Here is a 21,064-nt window from a genome sequence, read left to right on the forward strand (position 1 = left end):
TCCTCCCTCACCCCTTTTTTCTCAAAATCGTCTGATCAAAACTAATAGAAAGCCATTTAGCCAAAAAAAGAATTAATCTGCAAATTTCATTTTAATAATTTATACGCGGAGAGCCAAAATCAAACATGCATTAATTCAAAAACGTTCAGAAATTAAATAAAAAAAACTAGTTTTTTTAACTGAAAGTAAAGAGCGACATTAAAACTTAAAACGAACAGAAATTACTCCGTGTATGAAAGGGGCTGTTCCCTTCTCAATGATAAAAAATTATAAAAAATAAAAATTACGCTAAAGTTTTTACTGTTTAATAAAGTAGAATTGAGAGATAGAGTCAAACTTTAGCGTAAAGAGTGGCGCGTTGAGAAGGGAACAGCCCCTTTCATACACAGAGTAACTTATTGTTGGTTTTAAGTTTTAATGTCGCTCCTTACTTTCAGTTAAAAAATTTTTTTTAATTTAATTACCTGAAAAGAAGATCTAGTAAATCATAACCTGAACTCTGGAAATCCGGCTATTTCTCTCTGTGCAACAGTGGGTTTCAAACTATGATAAAATTCTAAAGATAGTCTATAGTCCTAATACTATCCAGATGGCTTTACTTCGAAATTGTCTACAAACTAATCATAACTTGTCCTTTTCAGAACCAAAACGAGGGCCAGTCATTGAACTGAGCCATTATGCAGAAGTGATACCAAATTAAACGAAAATAAAAATAATAAAGCAACAACCATAAAACGGATTGTTGCTTTATCTTAAAAGGGATTGATCCTAAAAGGGATTGATAATATTTTTATTCAGTAAAAAGTGTTCTTAATTGGTTTGTTTTTACTGTACCAAAAGTCCTATATTATTTTGTGTTTTCAGTAAAGCTCTTGTTTTCTATAATCCTAAAGTATAGGGAAACATATTTAGGTGGGTTGCTTTATTTGTGCTAGTTTTATTGATTTATAGTAGATAGGCTGTGAAGTAATATTTTTTGTCCGTTTTAAGTTTCAAGTTCGCTCTTTACTTCCCTCGAAAAAACTTTGTTCTTTTAAATTAATCTTTGTTCGTTTTTGATTAAAATTTAATGTAGAAACAACGCTGCCATGATCTTTTTTATTTATACAGAATAATGTATGTTCGTTTTAAGTTTTAATGTTACTCCTTAGTTTCAGTTGAAAACTTATGTTTAATATTATTTCCAATTATCACCGATGGAGGGGAGATAAGACACCTCTTGAAAACACTGCAGACAACCTTGACAGTTACGAAAAACGTTCAGTCTGTAACATAAAGTTCATTATCCTACTTCACAAAACAATACATGTTTTTTAGGAACGTTTATTTTTCGATGAGCAAAAAGCAGCTTTTACTTGGCCGACTTCACCTGAAAAAGTCATAATGAAGACAAGGCTTTATATTTTAACTTTACAAAATAAAAATAACCCATATGGTGGCACCTCTTTCTTCCTCATTCTTTTGTGTGTCTGCACATAATTATTGAAGATACAACTAAAAAAAACTCTTACCTCTAGTTATTTTTTTTATTGTTTTGTTACTTAGCATTGGTGCCCCTAAGGGGGCAGAACTCCCCTTGGCTGGATGACGCTACCTTATATTTTTATATTTTTGTTTTGAGCTTTCTATTATACCGCACTAGAAGTGCCGATTAGACCAGTTAAGCCCCCCCCCCCTCCCATAAAGCTCAGCTAATGGGCACCCATGTTATTTAGAAACTATCTTTAAACCGTACTATTCTCGGTAGATATAAATTATAGGATAGCTAAATGAACAAACAAGTTACAAATAAACAATATTAGATAGGGCTATTATAGAATAGAAGATTACTTCCTTGAAGCATTATTAATAGACTTCCGTTTATGCCTTGCGCATATGAGAGCAAACCCTGTAGCACAGTCGATTGAAGCTGTGATTGGCAGTGTGAGGTTCGAAGTTCGATTTTAGCTGCCTCAAGGATGGGTGACAGACTTACCAGCTGTTCCTGTAAGATAGACTCAACAAATGAAACCCCGGTTCGATGTCCCATGCATCATCAATGACTCTGGAGGACCTTCAGCCTTATCTTTTATCAGAGAGTCAATTCGCAATCTTTTAAAACATCTTTTAAAACGATAGGATATTTAGTTCTCTAAAGAAATGTGCATACTGTTCTCATGATGGGAACTTGCTGTTGTTACGGCACCTTTAGCCAAAGATAAGCAGTTGCTGGTCACGATTCGATGAGCTTCGGTTCAAAAGCAGAGTTTTTTGGCACCCGTGTTTAAAAAAAAACAGCCTTAAGCGAAACTGCGTTCCCTTTCGATCATTCACATGACTAAGAACTGTTAAAAGTTTCAACCGGGATTTTCATCGGTCATTCACTCCTGAGAGGAAAAGTTAATCTGCTGTCAAAATTCATACCCGAGGCACATCCCAGAATCAGGACAGCTTTTTTACGATTAGCTCATTTAGTAATGAGACCACAATTCTTCCTTTCACTATTTTTGCCTTTTTGCGTAGAAGTGAAGGTTTAGAATATTTGAACGTATATTTGTGTTTGTTTCTTTTAATCATGTAGTGAGATGGTACATGGCTGGTTGAAGACAATGCATTTCGGTCATCACTGCCACTCTGACTGGCTCTGTTGCATCAAACCAAAGGCTATGTGTGTGGACGTTGGTTTATAATTATTTTTTTTTAAACTAAGTTGTTCTAATGGAGGTAAAAAGCGAAGCTGATGATTAGAATGAACAAAAATTATTGCTTCGTCGACAATGCAAGATGTATGCAAAAAACCAGCTCGAACAAACTAACGCATAATATTTTTATATGTGGGGTTCTAAAACTGACGCTTTACTGAAGAATAAAACAAACTGATCTCAAAAAAAAGAATTTTGCCTTAGAGACAGCAAATTCAATGAATAGCCCACACAAAACAAAAGAAATGTTTAAACCTCTTGATAGTCTTTCAGCGACCATGATATCGATAACTTAAGCACAATTTTAATCCTCTGACAAACTCTAACAAGCTCAGTTTCCAATAAGACGCTAGTTTTTAAAATTCTACGGGTATAGGGAAGTTAGTTTATTTGAGCCAATTTTGCTGGCATATCTTACGTAATCAGCAAAGCAATAAATTTTGTTCGTTTTAAGTGTCAAATTCCATCTTCACTTCTGTAAGGTAAACTTAGACTTTTCAAATAAATTTTTGCTCATTTTAAAAAAATATTAAACAAGTCGTGGTAACAAACTCCAATCAAGGATAACAATAGATACATAGAAAAATAACTTTTTATGCTTATTCCAAATACATAAAATCCGTTATGTTTAATTTTGCCATTCGAAAGTTACAAGCTTAACAAAATTTGTCTGGCTATGAAAGAATGGAGGAAGCACCCCTAAAAAGTCAAGCGATATTACTGGAAATTAATCTTCAGTTTCAGCGTATTAGAGAAGATACAAGCTAATATCTACAAGGTCGTGGAATTTTGTAATTTTTGCCAAAAAGTGCTTTTCCTTTCCCTCCAGGGTTGATCATATCCAGCGAATGCTTCTAGAAGGTCTGAAGGGGCTCATTTCAACTAAAATCAAAAGTTGTAGTGCCATTCTTATTGGTCAAAAGGATTGGAGGGCAACTATCCCCTTCTCCAAACACATTTTATAAAGTTTCTTATACCTTGGGTGACGTAAATTTCTATAGTCCCTGGAAACACGCTGTAAGTTATGCAATTTTTTCATTGTTGACATGCAGTTTTTCTTATTTGGAAATTCGCAGAAAATTTTGGGGGGTAATTTCCTGCGGGGAAGGGGAATTTCCCACGGGAAAATTTTCCGTAGGGGTAGAAGTTTCCGAAGGGAATTTTTCTAGAATTTTTTAAAATTTAATCATGGTTGTAGACGTAGCTGCAACCTGGTAAAAAACGAGCTAAAACTCATAGTAAGAAAAAGTTGAAAAACGCGTTTTGAAAAAAACTGCAAAGTGAAAAAAATAGCCATCTGACAGCGAACAAGGAATAGTAACTGTTATTTCGGTTAGTCTTAAAAATAAAAGTTAGTTCGAAAAGAAATTTATGGTGATTTCCAAAAAGAAATCACCAAAGAAATCAATGGTGATTTCCAAAGAAATCAAGGTGATTTCCACCTTGAAAATGGTCTCAGATCATAATAAATAGGTCACCATTGGAATCAGCTTGGTAGAAAACCTGACATACGAAAACTACAGTCCTCCCCCTTTGTCCAAAAATCGCTTGTTTTATTCAAATCATCGTAGAGGAGATCAGAGACATTTCGCATAGACGTCATAAAAAAAATCATGAGGTATTGTATACGTCTTCAGCGGCTATCCAAGAATCAAAATCAGAGTTTTATCCTAGCCAACTCTTTAATATGTTTTTATCTGATACATTCCATTGTTTTTAACTTTCTGTAATTCATCATCTTCCATGTCACGTAGACCATATGTCAAGTGTTTATTGTCGAAGGCAAAGGAAACCTTAGAAAATTCAGTGGACCATAAGTAGTTCCTTTTTTTCAAAAACAGTAGTAGTTCGATTGATTCGAACTGTATCACTGACATTGAATTTCTTCTTTATAACTTCCCTCCCTTCATTGGAATTATTATTTAAGAAAAATGTCAAGTGTATTGCCATCTCCTCGATGAAGTCCCAGGGGCGTAGAGTTGGACTGGGACCAATGAGGACGTTGACTATAGATCAACATGATTTTATCCAAATCATTAATATTGTATTAGAGAACGAACTGTTGCCTATAGTAAGTGAAACATTTTCTAATAAAGAACAAATCACGACTCTAGCAAAGAAAAGACTACAAATCTTGTAGTAAATTACACAGGTTGTAGCGATAGCCTGCAACCTTGTAAGAGACGATTATAAAAGAACTAACTGTCGTCTATGGTAAATGAAAAGGTTTCTTGTGAAGAACAAGTCATGGTTCTATCAAAGAACAGACCATAAATCTAGTATCAAAGAAATCAAGAATTTACTAATAAGCAAATAATAAATCTGGTAAAGAACAAACCTCAAATCTAGGAAACACGAAACCGATAATATAGAATAGAACGTTAAATTAAAGATCGGAATAGTGATATATTGGTATTGTTTAAGTTTTTATACCATATGACTGTGGCTGTTGGTAAGGTTATAGTAACAGAAGATCATCATAAAAGCAAACCATTGCATATATAACACTTTTTGAGGATAGTTAGCAGTTCTTTGAGGTTCGTCTCTTACTATTCCAAAGAAGGGAAAGCCATAGTTTTTTTTTCTGTTTTTAGTCAGGTTTATATCAAGGCAAGGTCTTAAAAGTAAATTTGTGGTCACATTTATGTGAAAAAGTGGAAAAATGAAAAAAACTGATTCATGAAGAAGTTTAGTTTAAAAGGCTAGAGCAAAAAACCAGTTTATTGGCTTGAAAAATAAAGAAATTTGCTAGATCCGGGTTGCAGCGGTAGATAGCAACCTAGTAAGAGGGGATCACGTCCCTTAATAAAAACTATATTAACCCATAACCCCTAAAATAGAGTCAGATCAAAACAAGAAATATACTATCAGAATCACCTTGTCTGAATCCCCTATATAGGAAAATCAACGTCTTTTTCTTTCTGTTCGGATAGCTTGGCACTGGAGCATGTTAGAGAGCTGTTTAATGGCTCTGTTTAAAGCCTAGTGGAAGTCTAAACATTTTACTCCCTAGTCAATTCTTTTTCAGAGGCGGCAACTCGGTCAAAGACGAAGTTATCAGCTTTTTTCGTCGCTTCAACTAAACAAATATGAAAAGGTTGAACTTAAGGGGTTTCTCACTCAAAATTACAATTAATTTATTGTTATTCTTTGTAATTTGGCAAGTAAATAGGAAGATTTATTTGCAAAAGAACTATTATTCGAGGAGAAAATTAGAGAAATTATTATTCGAGGAGAAATATTTATTTGGGGGGGGAGGGAGGGGGGTTCAACTCTTAGGCAAGAAATACCAGGAAAACATGGGAAAATTAAAGATTTCGCTGGGAAAATTAAGCATTTCGCAATATTTGGAGGAAGGGGTGAATCCTTACCCTATGGGCGTGCCTGTTGTCTGGTCATCATTATTTGCCAGGGTGAGGTATAAACTTGTCGAAATTACAAATAAGAAATACATGTTTTCGAGTTTTTACTTCATGCAGACCTATTTACACAAATAAAATTTAAATCATTGCTTGTAACGAAGTGACCTATTTACTTTATTCTATTTATCTATACGGGTCCATAAAAATGTTCTAAGGGTTTAGTGCTGCTTGTGCATTTGTATATTTGAATTTGAATTCGGCTAAGACAGCAATTACACATGACAACTACCTAAACCTAGCATAATTGGATTCATATAAACGGTTCCCGTATCTCTATACTTCTTGGCAACCCTCCCTTGACAATAACAGCGCCTCAAAATAAAATTTTTGTAGATTTTGCAGCATTTTGTTAAACCAGAATTCTTGGTCACGACCAATCTTTTCATGATATAATTCTCTTTCCCCTAAAAATATTACAAAGTATACAAAATCAACATCACAAAATTCCAATTGCATTTTGAATTTGGTAATAATAGTTATATGTTCTTTTCAGCTTTATTTCCCCATTATCTTTATTTTCAAGATAGGTATTTTTTAGCGCTATCCACTCTTCCATTGTGAGCCCTCTCGCAGTCAAAGGGCAATTTATCTCCAAAAGAAATCTCACCCGACGAAAAAGTTACTATTCGGTTGGGACTGTCCCCTAGAAATTCATATTCTTTGTGAATGAAAAGCCCAGCAGAGCTCACAATGCAACTCGTTTTCTTTGCAAATGCTGCAATAGCTACAAGCTCATACATATGACCATGCTCCGATGTCTGGTTGCTTCTGGGATACAGCAGCTGCCAAACTAATGAGCCTACAGTCTTCACCCGCCTCTAACTAACGGCACCAGCTACGGAAGTAGCAATTCTGTTTTAATTTTTTTTGTATTCTATCCAGTTATTATCGATAAAATTTCTCTGAAGCCTAGTGGCTTTTTCGATACTGAGGATTTCCGTTGCAGTACATTGGAGATGGGTAAAAAAAAAATCTGTTTTTGCAATTTCGAGTGCATCACAATCAAGATCGCTTGCGTTCGAGCCATAGTTTTCGTCTGCTCTGGTTGGCTCCCTGATTCCTTTCGAAAGGAGTTTTGTGGAAGTATTAGTGAAAAGGCGGTTTCTAGTCAATAGTTTTTTTTTAAGTCGAGCAGCAGTGATGGCCCACTGCTGTGCACCTGTGAGGTAACCACTGAGTGACCTTTCGTAAATCGGATTCCTGATGCTTTAATACGCTCCCACGCTCATTTTTTCCCAAAGTCGTCGGATCAAAATTCTGAGATAGCCATTTTATTCAGCATAGTCGAAAAACTTTATAACTATGTCTTTGGGGACGACTTACTCCCCACAGTCCCCGTGGAAGGGGCTGCAAGTTACAAATTTTGACCAGTGTTTGCATATAGTAATGGTTATTGGGAAGTGTACAGACGTTTTCAGGGGGATTTTTCGGATGGGAGGAGGGGTTGAGAAGAGGGGTTATGTGGGGGTAACTTTCCATGGAGGGATTTGTCATGGGGGAATAAGATTTGAATGAAGGGGGTGCAGCATTTCTAACATTATTTAAAAAAAACAATGAAAAAATAAATAGGAAAAAGTTTTTTTTAAACTGAAGTAAGGAGCTGCATTAAAACTTAAAAAACACAGGAAAATATTACGCATATAAGGGGTTCATCTCCTCCTAATACCTCACTCTTTCCGCTAAAGTATCTTTAGTAATTTCAACTATTTATTCTACGGCCTTTGTGATTCAGGGGACAAAATTTAAGCTTTAGTGTAAAGAATGAGGTATTGACGAGTGAGCGACCCCTCTCATATCTATATATATAATAATAAGTTGTCTGTGTGTGTGTGTGTGTGTGTGTGTGTCGAGTGACGTCATGTTTATGTGTCGACTGACGTCATGTTTGTCGACTGACGTCATTATAAGGATTGAGCTGTATGCGTTATGAAGTTGTTTGTCGACTGACGTCATGTTTGTCAACTGATGAAATTACATACCGGGACACCGGGACACAAATGACGACCGGGACACAGGGAATATAAATGACGACCGGGAGCCTCAAAGAGAAATTACAGACTGGGACACCCGGACACAAATCACGACCGGGACACAGGGAATATAAATGACGACCGGGACACAGGGACACAACTACAACGGGGACGCCGGGGGCATAGGAGGGATATATAAATGACGACTGGGACACAGGGATTGTTCGAATAGAAATTACAGACCAGGACACCGGGACACAAATGACGACCTGGACACCGGGACACAGGGAATATAAATGACGACCGGGACACTCAAAGAGAAATTACAAACTGGGACACCGGGACACAAATGACGACCGGGACACAGGGACACATCATTAGAATAATGAGGTATAGATCTGAATACGGATTGTTTTTCCCATGGGCAATTATATGTTGCATGTTCAAGAGTCAGTAAACCTGACAATCTATTTATATGCACAGACAATGGGACAGCGAAGAATGTTGTATATTCGCATGTTTTACGTAGTTAAAAACAAATATATATATATATCTATTCACAGGTGGGACACAGGGACTGAGGGACACAACTACAATGGCGCGTAACTAATATGGCGCGTAACGACTTACGCGCGCTGGGGGGCTTGGGGGGGCACGAAGCACCCCACCAACTAAGTGTGGCGCAAAGCGCCACCCCAACAGCTAGTACGTAATAAAAACATACGAATAAAGAAGTTTATTACGTAAGCTAATTCGTAAGTTACGTATATCTTTTACTAATGAAAACGTTCGTAAATAACTAAAAGCTCTAGTTGCCTTTTAAAGTACCCAAAAAATTGGAGGGCAACTGGGCCTCCTTCCCCTCCTTTTTTATCATAATCATTCGATCAAAACTATGGGAAAGCTATTTAGTCATATAAATAAATAAATAAATTTCGCTTTAATTATTCATCTGCGGAGAGCCGAAATCAAAACATGGATTAACTAAAAAACGCTCAGAAATTAAATAAAAAAAAATATTTTTTTTTAACTGAAAATAAGGAGTGACAGAAATTACCCCATATATGAAAGGGGCTGTTCCCTCTTCAACGCCTGCTCTTTTCGCTAAAGTTTATACTGTTTTAAAAAGTAGAGTTGAGAGAAAGAGTCTAACTTTTGCGCAAAGAGCAGGGCGTTGAAGAGGGAACAGCCCCTTTCATATACGGGGTAATTTCTGTTCGTTTTAAGTTTTAATGTCACTCCTTACTTTCAGTTAAACAAAACTTGTTTTTCTTACTTAATTTGCGAAAAGAAACAGTCTTAATAACTAAAAACTTACTAAAAATTCGACTATTAAGAACCAATGCAAAAAAAATAATTTTAGTCCCAACCCGAACCAGAGCAAGTGTCCCAACCACAAATCCACTACTACGTCTGGGGAAGGGTAGCCCCCCTAGATCTGCCACTATCCCACGTTTTATTTCAACAAAAATCCCTCTTCTTGCCCCAATAAGAGTTTCCACTGAAAGATATAGAAGGACGTTCATCCCTCACATAGTTGAAATTTTAAATTAGTAACCTTCCCCTCTTCTCACTCCACTTTTAACTTGTAGTTTTAGTGCTTATTTTGCAATTGCGAACTTTATAATTCTTGCTAGATAAACTAAATTGTCCTTTTGATTAAATTTGTTTTCCCTGTTTTATTTTTACGACTTTTTATCGTTTGACTGATTGCAATTTTATGAGTTTAAACTGGTTTGATATTTGTTACTGATTGACATTGACCATTTCTCAAAATTTTTTATTGACGCTAAAGGGTGAATTTGGCCCTTTCGGGCTTATGATTCAGGCTCACCACTGAAGCCATATTTATTGGAGTTTACGACTATTTTGTTGAAAATTGCTATCTCGAATTTTCAATTAATTTTTCTTTAGAGGGAAGGAGGGTTTGAATATAAATTCAAGGAAGGGAGTCTAGTCCTCTACCCTTCCTAAAACAACGCTGTTCTTTTCTTTAAACTATGCCTACAAGACTTAAAGAATTTTAAGAAAATTACGCGTTCTTTAAAAAGAAAGAAAGAGCCATAAGCCAATGAAGAGTGACAGAAACTAGACTTTTATTATTATTCTTTTTTTATTCATCTATTATTATTTTTCAATCAGCTATTTATTTATTTACCTATTTTTTTCATGTATATATATATGCGATAACTTAATCATTTTTGGTTTATTTATAACAGTTTTAATTAAATAACAGAGGCTTAAGTAAATAGTTGATCTGGATAAAGAGCCATACGCATCCCTTGTATTATTTAGTCTGCTTCGGCCGTGAAGAGGTGGTCGTAGAAACTTGGAAGTAGATCATTCCAAAAGAAATTGAAAATCTGGTGGCCTTTTTAAGGGCAGAAAGTAATTGGATGGCAAAATACCTCTCTCCAGTGCTCTTTTTTCTACCTCCTAAACCATCATGTCATCAGATCAAGATTTGACAGAGGTATTTTTCTCAACACAATTAGGGAGGAAATTTTTCTGGGGCGGTATACAAGGGAGTAATGGGCAGATATTTCATTAACTAAAATAAGTTTTAATGGGATTCAGAAGCATGGAAAGTTTGGGGGGTAAAGACATCATCTTCTGTATTCTATTTATAATTGCTTTTGGATTTTGAGGGTATGTCTTTATGTTGTTGCATTTTTATGTTAACCAAGGCCCATAAAACTTTTAGTGCTAATAAATATCATGCACTATTATAGGTAAGACATCTTAAAGATATGTCTTTCTCTGGGGATGCCATGGTCCTCAAGCCCGGTTGTTCAATTATGAAAATTGTCAATCGTTTATAAGTAGTTGTTAGTAGAAGGGGATCTTTAGAAGAAGAATTCTGTATATTTGATCTAGGCGTTTTCTCGAAATTTTCACAGACTGTTCCCTCGGTCAAGAGGAGCAAACGTTTCGGTGGAAGGGAAGAAACTTGCCAAAAACTTTTTTCACCACTCCTTGTGTTAAGGAGATTCTAATGTACATACAATAAGATGCACAACGGCACCCTTGGAGTGTCTGCGTGCTAAAAACAGCAATTGACAATTAAAAGTTCATATCAAAACAACGTTGTACTGAAAACAATCTCAGTTTTTACCTTAAGAAAAAATCATCAGCAAGATGTAAGTTACTAAAAGCTCGATAAATGTATCACAATGGATGGTTTAAGTTTTCACCACTACCAATAATTTTTGCCTGAGACTCTCGGTCAGAGAAAACGATTGTGTTTTTCTTTTTTTTACCATTAGAATCCTTTTTTTCTACAGATATAAGAATGAACTTTGGTAATGTTGAGTGCTAACCCTTTAATCTTATCCCGTTAAATCCTATAGTGACAATAGCAAATTTAAAGGTGAAGTCCCGTTCAAATGTACTGAAGAAAAAGAATAGATTAAATATAATCCCTAAAGCCTGAATATCTGTTAACCATATTTGATGGTCTAAACTACCATACTCTTTGTTATAGTTAAAATGTAACCAAACCGGCCTACCCTTCTTTCATGATTTTAGCAATAGCTGCAATCATGGCAAAGAACGCACCAAGACTCGTTCTAAAGGTAAAGATCACAGCATTGAATTTTACAATCCCTACCGGCGGTGCTGCTCTTCGTTTCATGGTCCTTCAGCCAGGACGTGGAATGGGAGGAATGGGTGTTGGGGCCAGCTTTGATAAAAAAAAGCTGTATTGTTAGAAATAGCTTTAATTAAGGCTGATACAGGAGTGATAAATATTATTTCGGCTAACCATAGCACAGTAATCATAAAAGTACACTAATCTTAATAATTACATTAAATCATCCTCGTGAATCGACATTTTTCGAATTTGACAACGATTATTTCACAGACCTGTCGACGACTTATCATGGTTGGAACGAAAGCTGCAACCTAGTAAAGAATGAACTACAGCCCATACTATAGGCAATAGTATGGACTGTTGGCCCTATAGTAACCAAAGGTTAAGAACGTGTTTTGATAAAACCACCAAGTGAGAAAATTTTTTTATTTAGGAATAATTCAGGCATGGTGACTATCATTTCGAATATGCTTTCTTACATAACTTTATTGAAAATACAAATTTATAGGAATTTCGAAAAAGAGCTTTTGCAGGATCTTCTATCTGTGCCACAAAACCTCAATTTTTGCCCTAAGAGGATCAATATACCGAAGAATGAAAATCCGAAGATATGGATCGATTTTTTATGGTGTAAATGCCATAACATGATGTTTTGAATCCCTTCCCCCAATATAGAATACCTGGAAATAGTTTTTTTTTCACTGTAAGCTGTTTTCATCAATTTGATAACAGAGACCCCCAGAAGGTTGAAAGCCTGGATCATGGCTGGGCAGAGTTTGAAAACACATGACTGAGAGTGTTTTATCTAGACTTAGATGGGGCAGGCTATTCGAAATTACTCAGGCTTCTTCTCTCCTTTTTTGCCTATGCCGTTGAGCTGCGGATTTCCACCAAGAAAAAAAAATGTACTGCCGACAAGTGTCTTACTATCTATGAGAAATTTGTTGTTGCAGCTTTCTGTTCTTGTGAAAAAAAAATGAGGAATTATTTGGTATTTATTGACGTTTCAAAAATAGGAAAAGAAGCCAAACAATTAGACCTAGGAATTAGATTTTAGGCCTAATAAATTGAATAAAGCTAGTGATGGAGATCCGATGAAAGAGCTGAAATTCCAACAAACAAGATGGAAATCCAATAAGGACCTGGGATCTCTGTTAGATTGAGCCTTTGATCTTTACCAAGTTTTGAGAAGAGCTGTGCATGAATTTTCAAAATGTGAACAAAACCCTGAAAATGAGCATAAAATGAGCAATCTAGAAATGGCTCTTTTTGTTCTAGCATCTCTCCTTATGAAGAGCTGCTACTAAAAATCTATAATTTTTCAATTCGTAAAAGAACAAATTGCGACTTATTGAGCTCTGAAGTGCCAAAAGCAAATAATTCATTGCAATAGGTTTAAATAATTCCTTAGATCGCATTTCAATAATCGAAATCGACTATTGAACTCGAAAAACAATTACAATAAGCTTTTTGAACGCGGGGTAAGCTAAATTTAATTTTTTTTTCATAGGAATACAGTATCTTATACAGAAAACGGAAATAAAAGACGAAAAAACAAATAAATCGAATATATTGTCAATATCTTTTTTTCTTTTTTTTAATGTTTGGTTATGGTGTTTGTTTATTTCTCTGTTTGTACTGTTGCACTGGTGATTTCTTTTTTCATTATATATCTATATATATATATATATATATATATATATATATATATATATATATATATATATATATATATATATATATATATATATATATATATATATATATATATATATATATATGTCTATATCTATATATATAAAAAAAAGTTGTCTGTGTGTGTGTGTGTGTCGAGTGACGTCATGTTTGTGTGTCGACTGACGTCATGTTTTCGACTGACGAAATTACAGACCGGGACATCGGGACACAAATGACGACCGGGACATCTATATATATAAAAATAAGTTGTCTGTGTGTCTGTGTGTCGAGTGACGTCATGTCATCAGGTCGTCATGTCGTCATTGTGACGATGACGTCATCTATATATATAAAAATAAGTTGTCTGTGTGTGTTTGTCGAGTGACGTCATATTGGTGTGTCGAGTGACGTCATATTTATGTGTCAACTGACGTCATGTTTTTGACTGACGAAATTACAGACCGAAAAATCGGGACACAAATGAAAACCGGGACACTGGGACATCTATATATATAAAAATAAGTTGTCTGTGTGTCGATTGACGTCATGTCATCTGGTCGTCATGCCGTCATTATGACGATGACGTCATTGAAGGTATTTAAGACATTCGTTTACGGAAAAATATTTTATTGTAAAATGACTGAAGAACCTACAATGTCAACAGCCGAGGAAGCTGCTCAAAGAGTCTATGCCAAAAAACTTGCTGCTGATAGAGAAAGTAAGAAAAGAAAGCGTGCCGAGGAATCACGAGAGCAACGCGAAACCAGACTTGCTGCTAAAAGAGAAAGTGAAAAAAGAAGGCTAAAAGTATTTAAGAAGATCGTTAAAAGATAAATTTTTAATTGTAAGAAGATCGTGGACGGAAAAATGTTTAATTGTAAAATGACTGAAGAACCTACAATAGCAACAGCCGAGGAAGTTGCTCAAAGAGTCTATGCCAAAAAACTTGCGGCTGATAGAGAAAGTAAGAAAAGAAAGGGTGCCGAGGAATCACAAGAACCGCAAGAAAACAGGCTTGCGGCTAAAGAACGCAAAACCGCGCAGTTAGATGAAAATCCACCTGGACAGCGAGAGTCAAAACATATCAAAACTGAAAATGGTAGCGATGATGATTGGGTTTGGGATTTTGACTTGGATAAGGTCATCAATGCCTACCAGATTTTAGTTAAAAAAACAAAGGATCGGCGATATGTATTTCATAGTGACGCTATGAAATAAAGAACAAAAATAAAGAAGAAAAAGAAAACTAAAAAGAAAAAACACTCAAAGAGAAATTAAAGACCGGGACACAAATGACGACCGGGACAGAGGGAATATAAATGACGACTGGGACACTCAAAGAGAAATTACAGACTGGGATACCGGGACACAAATGACGACCGGGACAGAGGGTATATAAATGACGACCAGGACACAGGTATTTAAGAATATCGTTCAAAGACAAATTTTTAATTGTAAGAAGATCGTTGAAAGATAAATTTCTAATTGTAAAATTACTGAAGAACCTACAAAGGCAACACCCGAGGAAGCTGCTCAAAACGAAAGTATTCAAGCCGAAGTAGCTGATATGGTAAAGCGTTCTGTTTCAGGTTCTAGGTCCGAGAGGCTCCAGGTTTGAACCTTGGCTTTAGCATTAATACAAAAGAAGAAATAAACAAAAAAGGTAAAAAATACAAAAAACTAAAAAGAAAATACTAAAAAAACTAAAAAAGCTAAAAAACTAAAAAAAGCAAAAAAGGGTAAAAAACTAAAAACTAAAAAAGAAAAAAAACTGAAAAAAAACTAAAAAAAGGTAAAAACTACAAAAAAAAACTAAAAAGAAAAAAACAACTAAATATTAATAAAAAACTAAAAAAAACTAAAAACTGAAAAAGAAAAAAAACTAAAAAAAGGAAAAAAACCTGAAAAATAAAGGAGAAAAAGAAAACTAAAAGCCGGGACACAGGGAATATAAATGACGACCGGGACACTCAAAGAGAAGTTACAGACTGGGGCACTGGGACACAAATAACGACCGGGAGATATAAATGACGACCGGGACACTCAAAGATAAATTACAGACCGGGACACCGGGACACAAATGACGACCGGGACACAGGGAATATAAATGACGACCGGGACACAGGGACACATCATTAGAATAATGAGGTATAGATCTGAATACGGATTGTTTTTCCCATGGACAATTTTATGTTGCATGTTCAAGAGTCAGTAAACCTGACAATCTATTTATATGTACAGACAATGGAACATCGAAGAATGTTGTATATTCGCAAGTTTTACGTAGTTAAAAACATATATATATCTATAACGAAAAGAGAAATCTTTTCTCTTTTATCTATATTCACAGGTGGGACACAGGGACACAACTACAATAGCGCGTAACTAATATGGCGCGTAACGACTTACGCGCGCGGGGGGCGCGTAACAGCTAATATATATATAATATATATATATATATATATATATATATATATATATATATATATATATATATATATATATATATATATATATATATATATATATATATATATATATATATATATATATATATATATATATATATATATATATATATATATATATATATATACTAGCTGTTGGGGTGGCGCTTCGCGCCACCCCAACACCTAGGTGGTGGGGCGCTTCACGCCCCCCCAAGCCCCCCCGCGCGCGTAAGTCGTTACGCGCCATATTAGTTACGCGCCATTGTAGTTGTGTCCCTGTGTCCCACCTGTGAATAGAGATAGATATAAATATATGTTTTTAACTACGTAAAACATGCGAATATACAACATTCTTCGCTGTCCCATTGTCTGTGCATATAAATAGATTGTCAGGTTTACTGACTCTTGAACATGCAACATATAATTGTCCATGGGAAAAACAATCCGTATTCAGATCTATACCTCATTATTCTAATGATGTGTCCCTGTGTCCCGGTCGTCATTTATATTCCCTGTGTCCCGGTCGTCATTTGTGTCCCGGTGTCCCAGTTTGTAATTTCTCTTTGAGTGTCCCGGTCGTCATTTATATTCCCTGTGTCCCGGTGTCCCGGTCGTCATTTGTGTCCCGGTGTCCCGGTCTGTAATTTCTATTCGAACAATCCCCGTGTCCCGGTCGTCATTTATATATCCCGCCTGTGCCCCCGGCGTCCCCGTTGTAGTTGTGTCCCTGTGTCCCGGTCGTCATTTATATTCCCTGTGTCCCGGTCGTGATTTGTGTCCGGGTGTCCCAGTCTGTAATTTCTCTTTGAGGTTCCCGGTCGTCACTTATATTCCCTCTGTCTCGGTCGTCATTTGTGTCCCGGTCTGTAATTTCTCTTTGAGTGTTTTTTCTTTTTAGTTTTTTTTTTAGTTTTTTACCTTTTTTCTTTTTTCAGTTTTCTTTTTCTTCTTTATTTTTCAGCGTCACTATGAAGTACATATCGACGAACCTTTGTTTTTTTAACTTAAATCTGGTAGGCATTGATGACCTTATCCAAGTCAAAATCCCAAACCCAATCATCATCGCTATCATTTTCAGTTTTGATATGTTTTGACTCTCGCTGTCCAGATGGATTTTCATCTAACTGCGCGGTTTTGCGTTCTTTAGCCGCAAGCCTGTTTTCTTGCTGTTCTTGTGATTCCTCGGAACGCTTTCTTTTCTTACTTTCTCTATCAGCAGCAAGTTTTTTGGCATAAACTCTTTGAGCAGCTTCCTCGGCTGTTGCCATTGTAGGTTCTTCAGTCATTTTACAATTAAACATTTTTCCGTGAACAAATGTCTTAAATACCGTTAATGACGTCACCGTCAAAGCAAAAATGACGACAACTAATTTCATGACGTCAGTCAACACAGAAACATGACGTCACCTGATCCACAGACAGACAACTTATTTATATATATATACTAGCTGTTGGGGTGGCGCTTCGCGCCACCCCAACACCTAGTTGGTGGGGGCGCTTCGCGCCCCCCCCAAGCCCCCCCGCGCGCGTAAGTCGTTACGCGCCATAATAGTTACGCGCCATTGTAGTTGTGTCCCTATGTCCCACCTGTGAATATAGATAGATATATATATATATGGTTTTAACTACGTAAAACTTGCGAATATACAACATTCTTTGCTGTCCCATTGTCTTTGCATATAAATAGATTGTCAGGTTTACCGACTCTTGAACATGCAACATATAATGGTCCATGGGAAAACAATCTGTATTCAGATCTATACCTCATGATTCTAATGATTGCCCTTGAGCTTTGTTGATGGTGATTGCTAATCGACCATTCCCTGTCCCGGTGTCCCGGTCGTCATTTACATCCCCCTGTTTCCTCCGGTGTCCCCGTTGTAGTTGTGTCCCTGTGTCCCGGTCGTCATTTATATTCCCTGTGTCCCGGTCGTCATTTGTATCCCGGTGTCCCGGTCTGTATATACATTCGTTTTTTAGTTTTGTTTTTCTCCTTTATTTTTTTCCTTTTTTTTTCTTTTTTAGCTTATTTAGATTTTTAGATTTTTTAGTTTTTTTATTAGTTTTTAGTTTTTTTTTCTTTTTAGTTTTTTTGTCCCGGTCGTCATTTATATCCCCCTGTTTCCCCCGGTGTCCCCGTTGTAGTTGTGTCCCTGTGTCCCGGTCGTCATTTATATTCCCTGTGTCCCGGTCGTCATTTGTATCCCGGTGTACCGGTCTGTATATACATTCGTTTTTTAGTTTTGTTTTTCTCCTTTATTTTTTTCCTTTTTTTTTCTTTTTTATTTTATTTAGATTTTTAGATTTTTTAGTTTTTTTATTAGTTTTTAGTTTTTTTTTCTTTTTAGTTTTTTTGTAGTTTTTACCTTCTTTTTAGTTTTGTTAATTTTTTTTTACTTATGTCCTGGTCGTCATTTATACTCCCTATGTCCCGGTGCTTTGTCCTGGTCGTCATTTATACTCCCTGTGTCCCGGTGCTTTGTTGATTGCTAATCGAACATTCCTTTTGTCCTGGTCGCTTTCTCTTTGAGTGTCGTCATTTATTAGTTTTTTCCTTTTTTTCTTTTTAGTTTTTTATTGGTTTTTACCTTTATTTTAGCTTATTTTTCAGTTTTTTCCTTTTTTTTAGTTTTTTTTTATTTTTTATTTTTTTTAGTTTTTTACCTTTTTTTAGTTTTTTTAGTTTTTTTAGTTTTTTAGCTTTTTTACTTTTTTTATTAGTTTTTAGTTATTTTTTGTAGTTTTTGCCTTTTTTTAGTTTTTTCAGTTTTTTTTTTAGTTTTTTATTGGTTTTTACCTTTATAGTTTTTTTAGTTTTTTAGCTTTTTATTTTTTTTATTAGTTTTTAGTTTTTTTTGTAGTTTTTGCCTTTTTTTAGTTTTTTCAGTTTTGACGTCACCTGATCCAGTTTTTTCAGGTGACGTCACCTGACACATCCATCCACACATCCACAGACAGACAACTTATTTTTATATATATAGATATATATATACTAGCTGTTGGGGTGGCGCTTCGCGCCACCCCAACACCTAGTTGGTGGGGGCGCTTCGCGCCCCCCCCAAGCCCCCCCGCGCGCGTAAGTCGTTACGCGCCATAATAGTTACGCGCCATTGTAGTTGTGTCCCTATGTCCCACCTGTGAATATAGATATATATATATATATATATGGTTTTAACTACGTAAAACTTGCGAATATACAACATTCTTTGCTGTCCCATTGTCTTTGCATATAAATAGATTGTCAGGTTATCCCCCTGTTTCCCCCGGTGTCCCGGTTGTAGTTGTGTCCCTGTGTCCCGGTCGTCATTTATATTCCCTGTGTCCCGGGTCCCGGTCATCATTTGTATCCCGGTGTCCCGGTCTGTATATACATTCGTTTTTTAGTTTTGTTTTTCTCCTTTATTTTTTTCCTTTTTTTTCTTTTTTAGCTTATTTAGATTTTTAGATTTTTTAGTTTTTTTTATTAGTTTTTAGTTTTTATTTCTTTTTAGTTTTTTTGTCCCGGTCGTCATTTATATCCCCCTGTTTCCCCCGGTGTCCCCGTTGTAGTTGTGTCCCTGTGTCCCGGTCGTTATTTATATTCCCTGTGTCCCGGTCGTCATTTGTATCCCGGTGTACCGGTCTGTATATACATTCGTTTTTTAGTTTTGTTTTTCTCCTTTATTTTTTTCCTTTTTTTTTCTTTTTTAGTTTATTTAGATTTTTAGATTTTTTAGTTTTTTTATTAGTTTTTAGTTTTTTTTTCTTTTTAGTTTTTTTGTAGTTTTTACCTTCTTTTTAGTTTTGTTAATTTTTTTTTTTACTTGTGTCCTGGTCGTCATTTATACTCCCTGTGTCCCGGTGCTTTGTTGATTGCTAATCGAACATTCCTTTTGTCCTGGTCGCCCGGTCGTCATTTATATCCCCCTGTTTCCCCCGGTGTCCCCGTTGTAGTTGTGTCCCTGTGTCCCGGTCGTTATTTATATTCCCTGTGTCCCGGTCGTCATTTGTATCCCGGTGTACCGGTCTGTATATACATTCATTTTTTAGTTTTGTTTTTCTCCTTTATTTTTTTCCTTTTTTTTTCTTTTTTAGTTTATTTAGATTTTTAGATTTTTTAGTTTTTTTATTAGTTTTTAGTTTTTTTTTCTTTTTAGTTTTTTTGTAGTTTTTACCTTCTTTTTAGTTTTGTTAATTTTTTTTTTTACTTGTGTCCTGGTCGTCATTTATACTCCCTGTGTCCCGGTGCTTTGTTGATTGCTAATCGAACATTCCTTTTGTCCTGGTCGCTTTCTCTTTGAGTGTCGTCATTTATTTTTTTCTTTTTTAGTTCTTTTAGTTTTTACCTTTTTTAGTTTTTTTTTAGTTTTTAGTTTTTTTAGTTTTTTACCTTTTTTTAGTTTTTTTAGTTTTTTAGCTTTTTTATTTTTTTTATTAGTTTTTAGTTTTTTTGTAGTTTTTGCCTTTTTTTTTAGTTTTTTGTCCTGGTCGCTTTCTCTTTGAGTGTCGTCATTTATTAGTTTTTTCCTTTTTTTTTTAGTTTTTTATTGGTTTTTACCTTTATTTTAGCTTATTTTTCAGTTTTTTCCTTTTTTTTAGTTTTTTTTTATTTTTTATTTTTTTTAGTTTTTTACCTTTTTTTAGTTTTTTTAGTTTTTTTAGTTTTTTAGCTTTTTTACTTTTTTTATTAGTTTTTAGTTTTTTTTTGTAGTTTTTGCCTTTTTTTAGTTTTTTCAGTTTTTTTTTTAGTTTTTTATTGGTTTTTACCTTTATAGTTTTTTTAGTTTTTTAGCTTTTTTATTTTTTTTATTAGTTTTTAGTTTTTTTTGTAGTTTTTGCCTTTTTTTAGTTTTTTCAGTTTTGACGTCACCTAATCCAGTTTTTTCAGGTGACGTCACCTGACACATCCATCCACACATCCACAGACAGACAGACAACTTATTTTTATATATATAGATATATATATATATATATATATATATATATATATATATATATATATATATATATATGTATATATATATATATATATATATATATATATATATATATATATATATATATATATATATATATATATATATACCCCCTCATATGGGCCAAAAAATTAAGCTAGTTTTCACTTTCATCCTGCTCTTACTTTCAGTTGGAAAAAAATTTATATCTTTTAATAATTTATAATTTTTCACTTATATTTAAACTTATAGTTTATTAAGGATAATAAACAATTTAAAAGTTTTCGACCGTTTTTATATCATGCCAGGAAATACCCTCCTCACCACTGTGTTTAATT

General features: G+C 35.0%; 1 protein-coding gene across 1 annotated transcript in view; it reads right to left on the reverse strand.

The window, feature by feature from the left end:
- LOC136039452 (PR domain zinc finger protein 1-like) overlaps nt 1–2,044 on the reverse strand; it is an 80,330-nt gene extending 78,286 nt beyond the window's left edge. Inside the window, exon 1 of the mRNA XM_065723223.1 lies at nt 1,976–2,044. Within this exon, the coding sequence (XP_065579295.1) occupies nt 1,976–2,029 (54 nt within the window). The 5' untranslated portion in view covers nt 2,030–2,044. The remainder of the gene's footprint in view (nt 1–1,975) is intronic.
- Between the last annotated feature and the right edge of the window lie 19,020 nt (nt 2,045–21,064).

The sequence above is a fragment of the Artemia franciscana genome, chromosome 2 (assembly GCF_032884065.1).
Source record: "Artemia franciscana chromosome 2, ASM3288406v1, whole genome shotgun sequence".
Lineage (NCBI taxonomy): Eukaryota > Metazoa > Arthropoda > Branchiopoda > Anostraca > Artemiidae > Artemia > Artemia franciscana.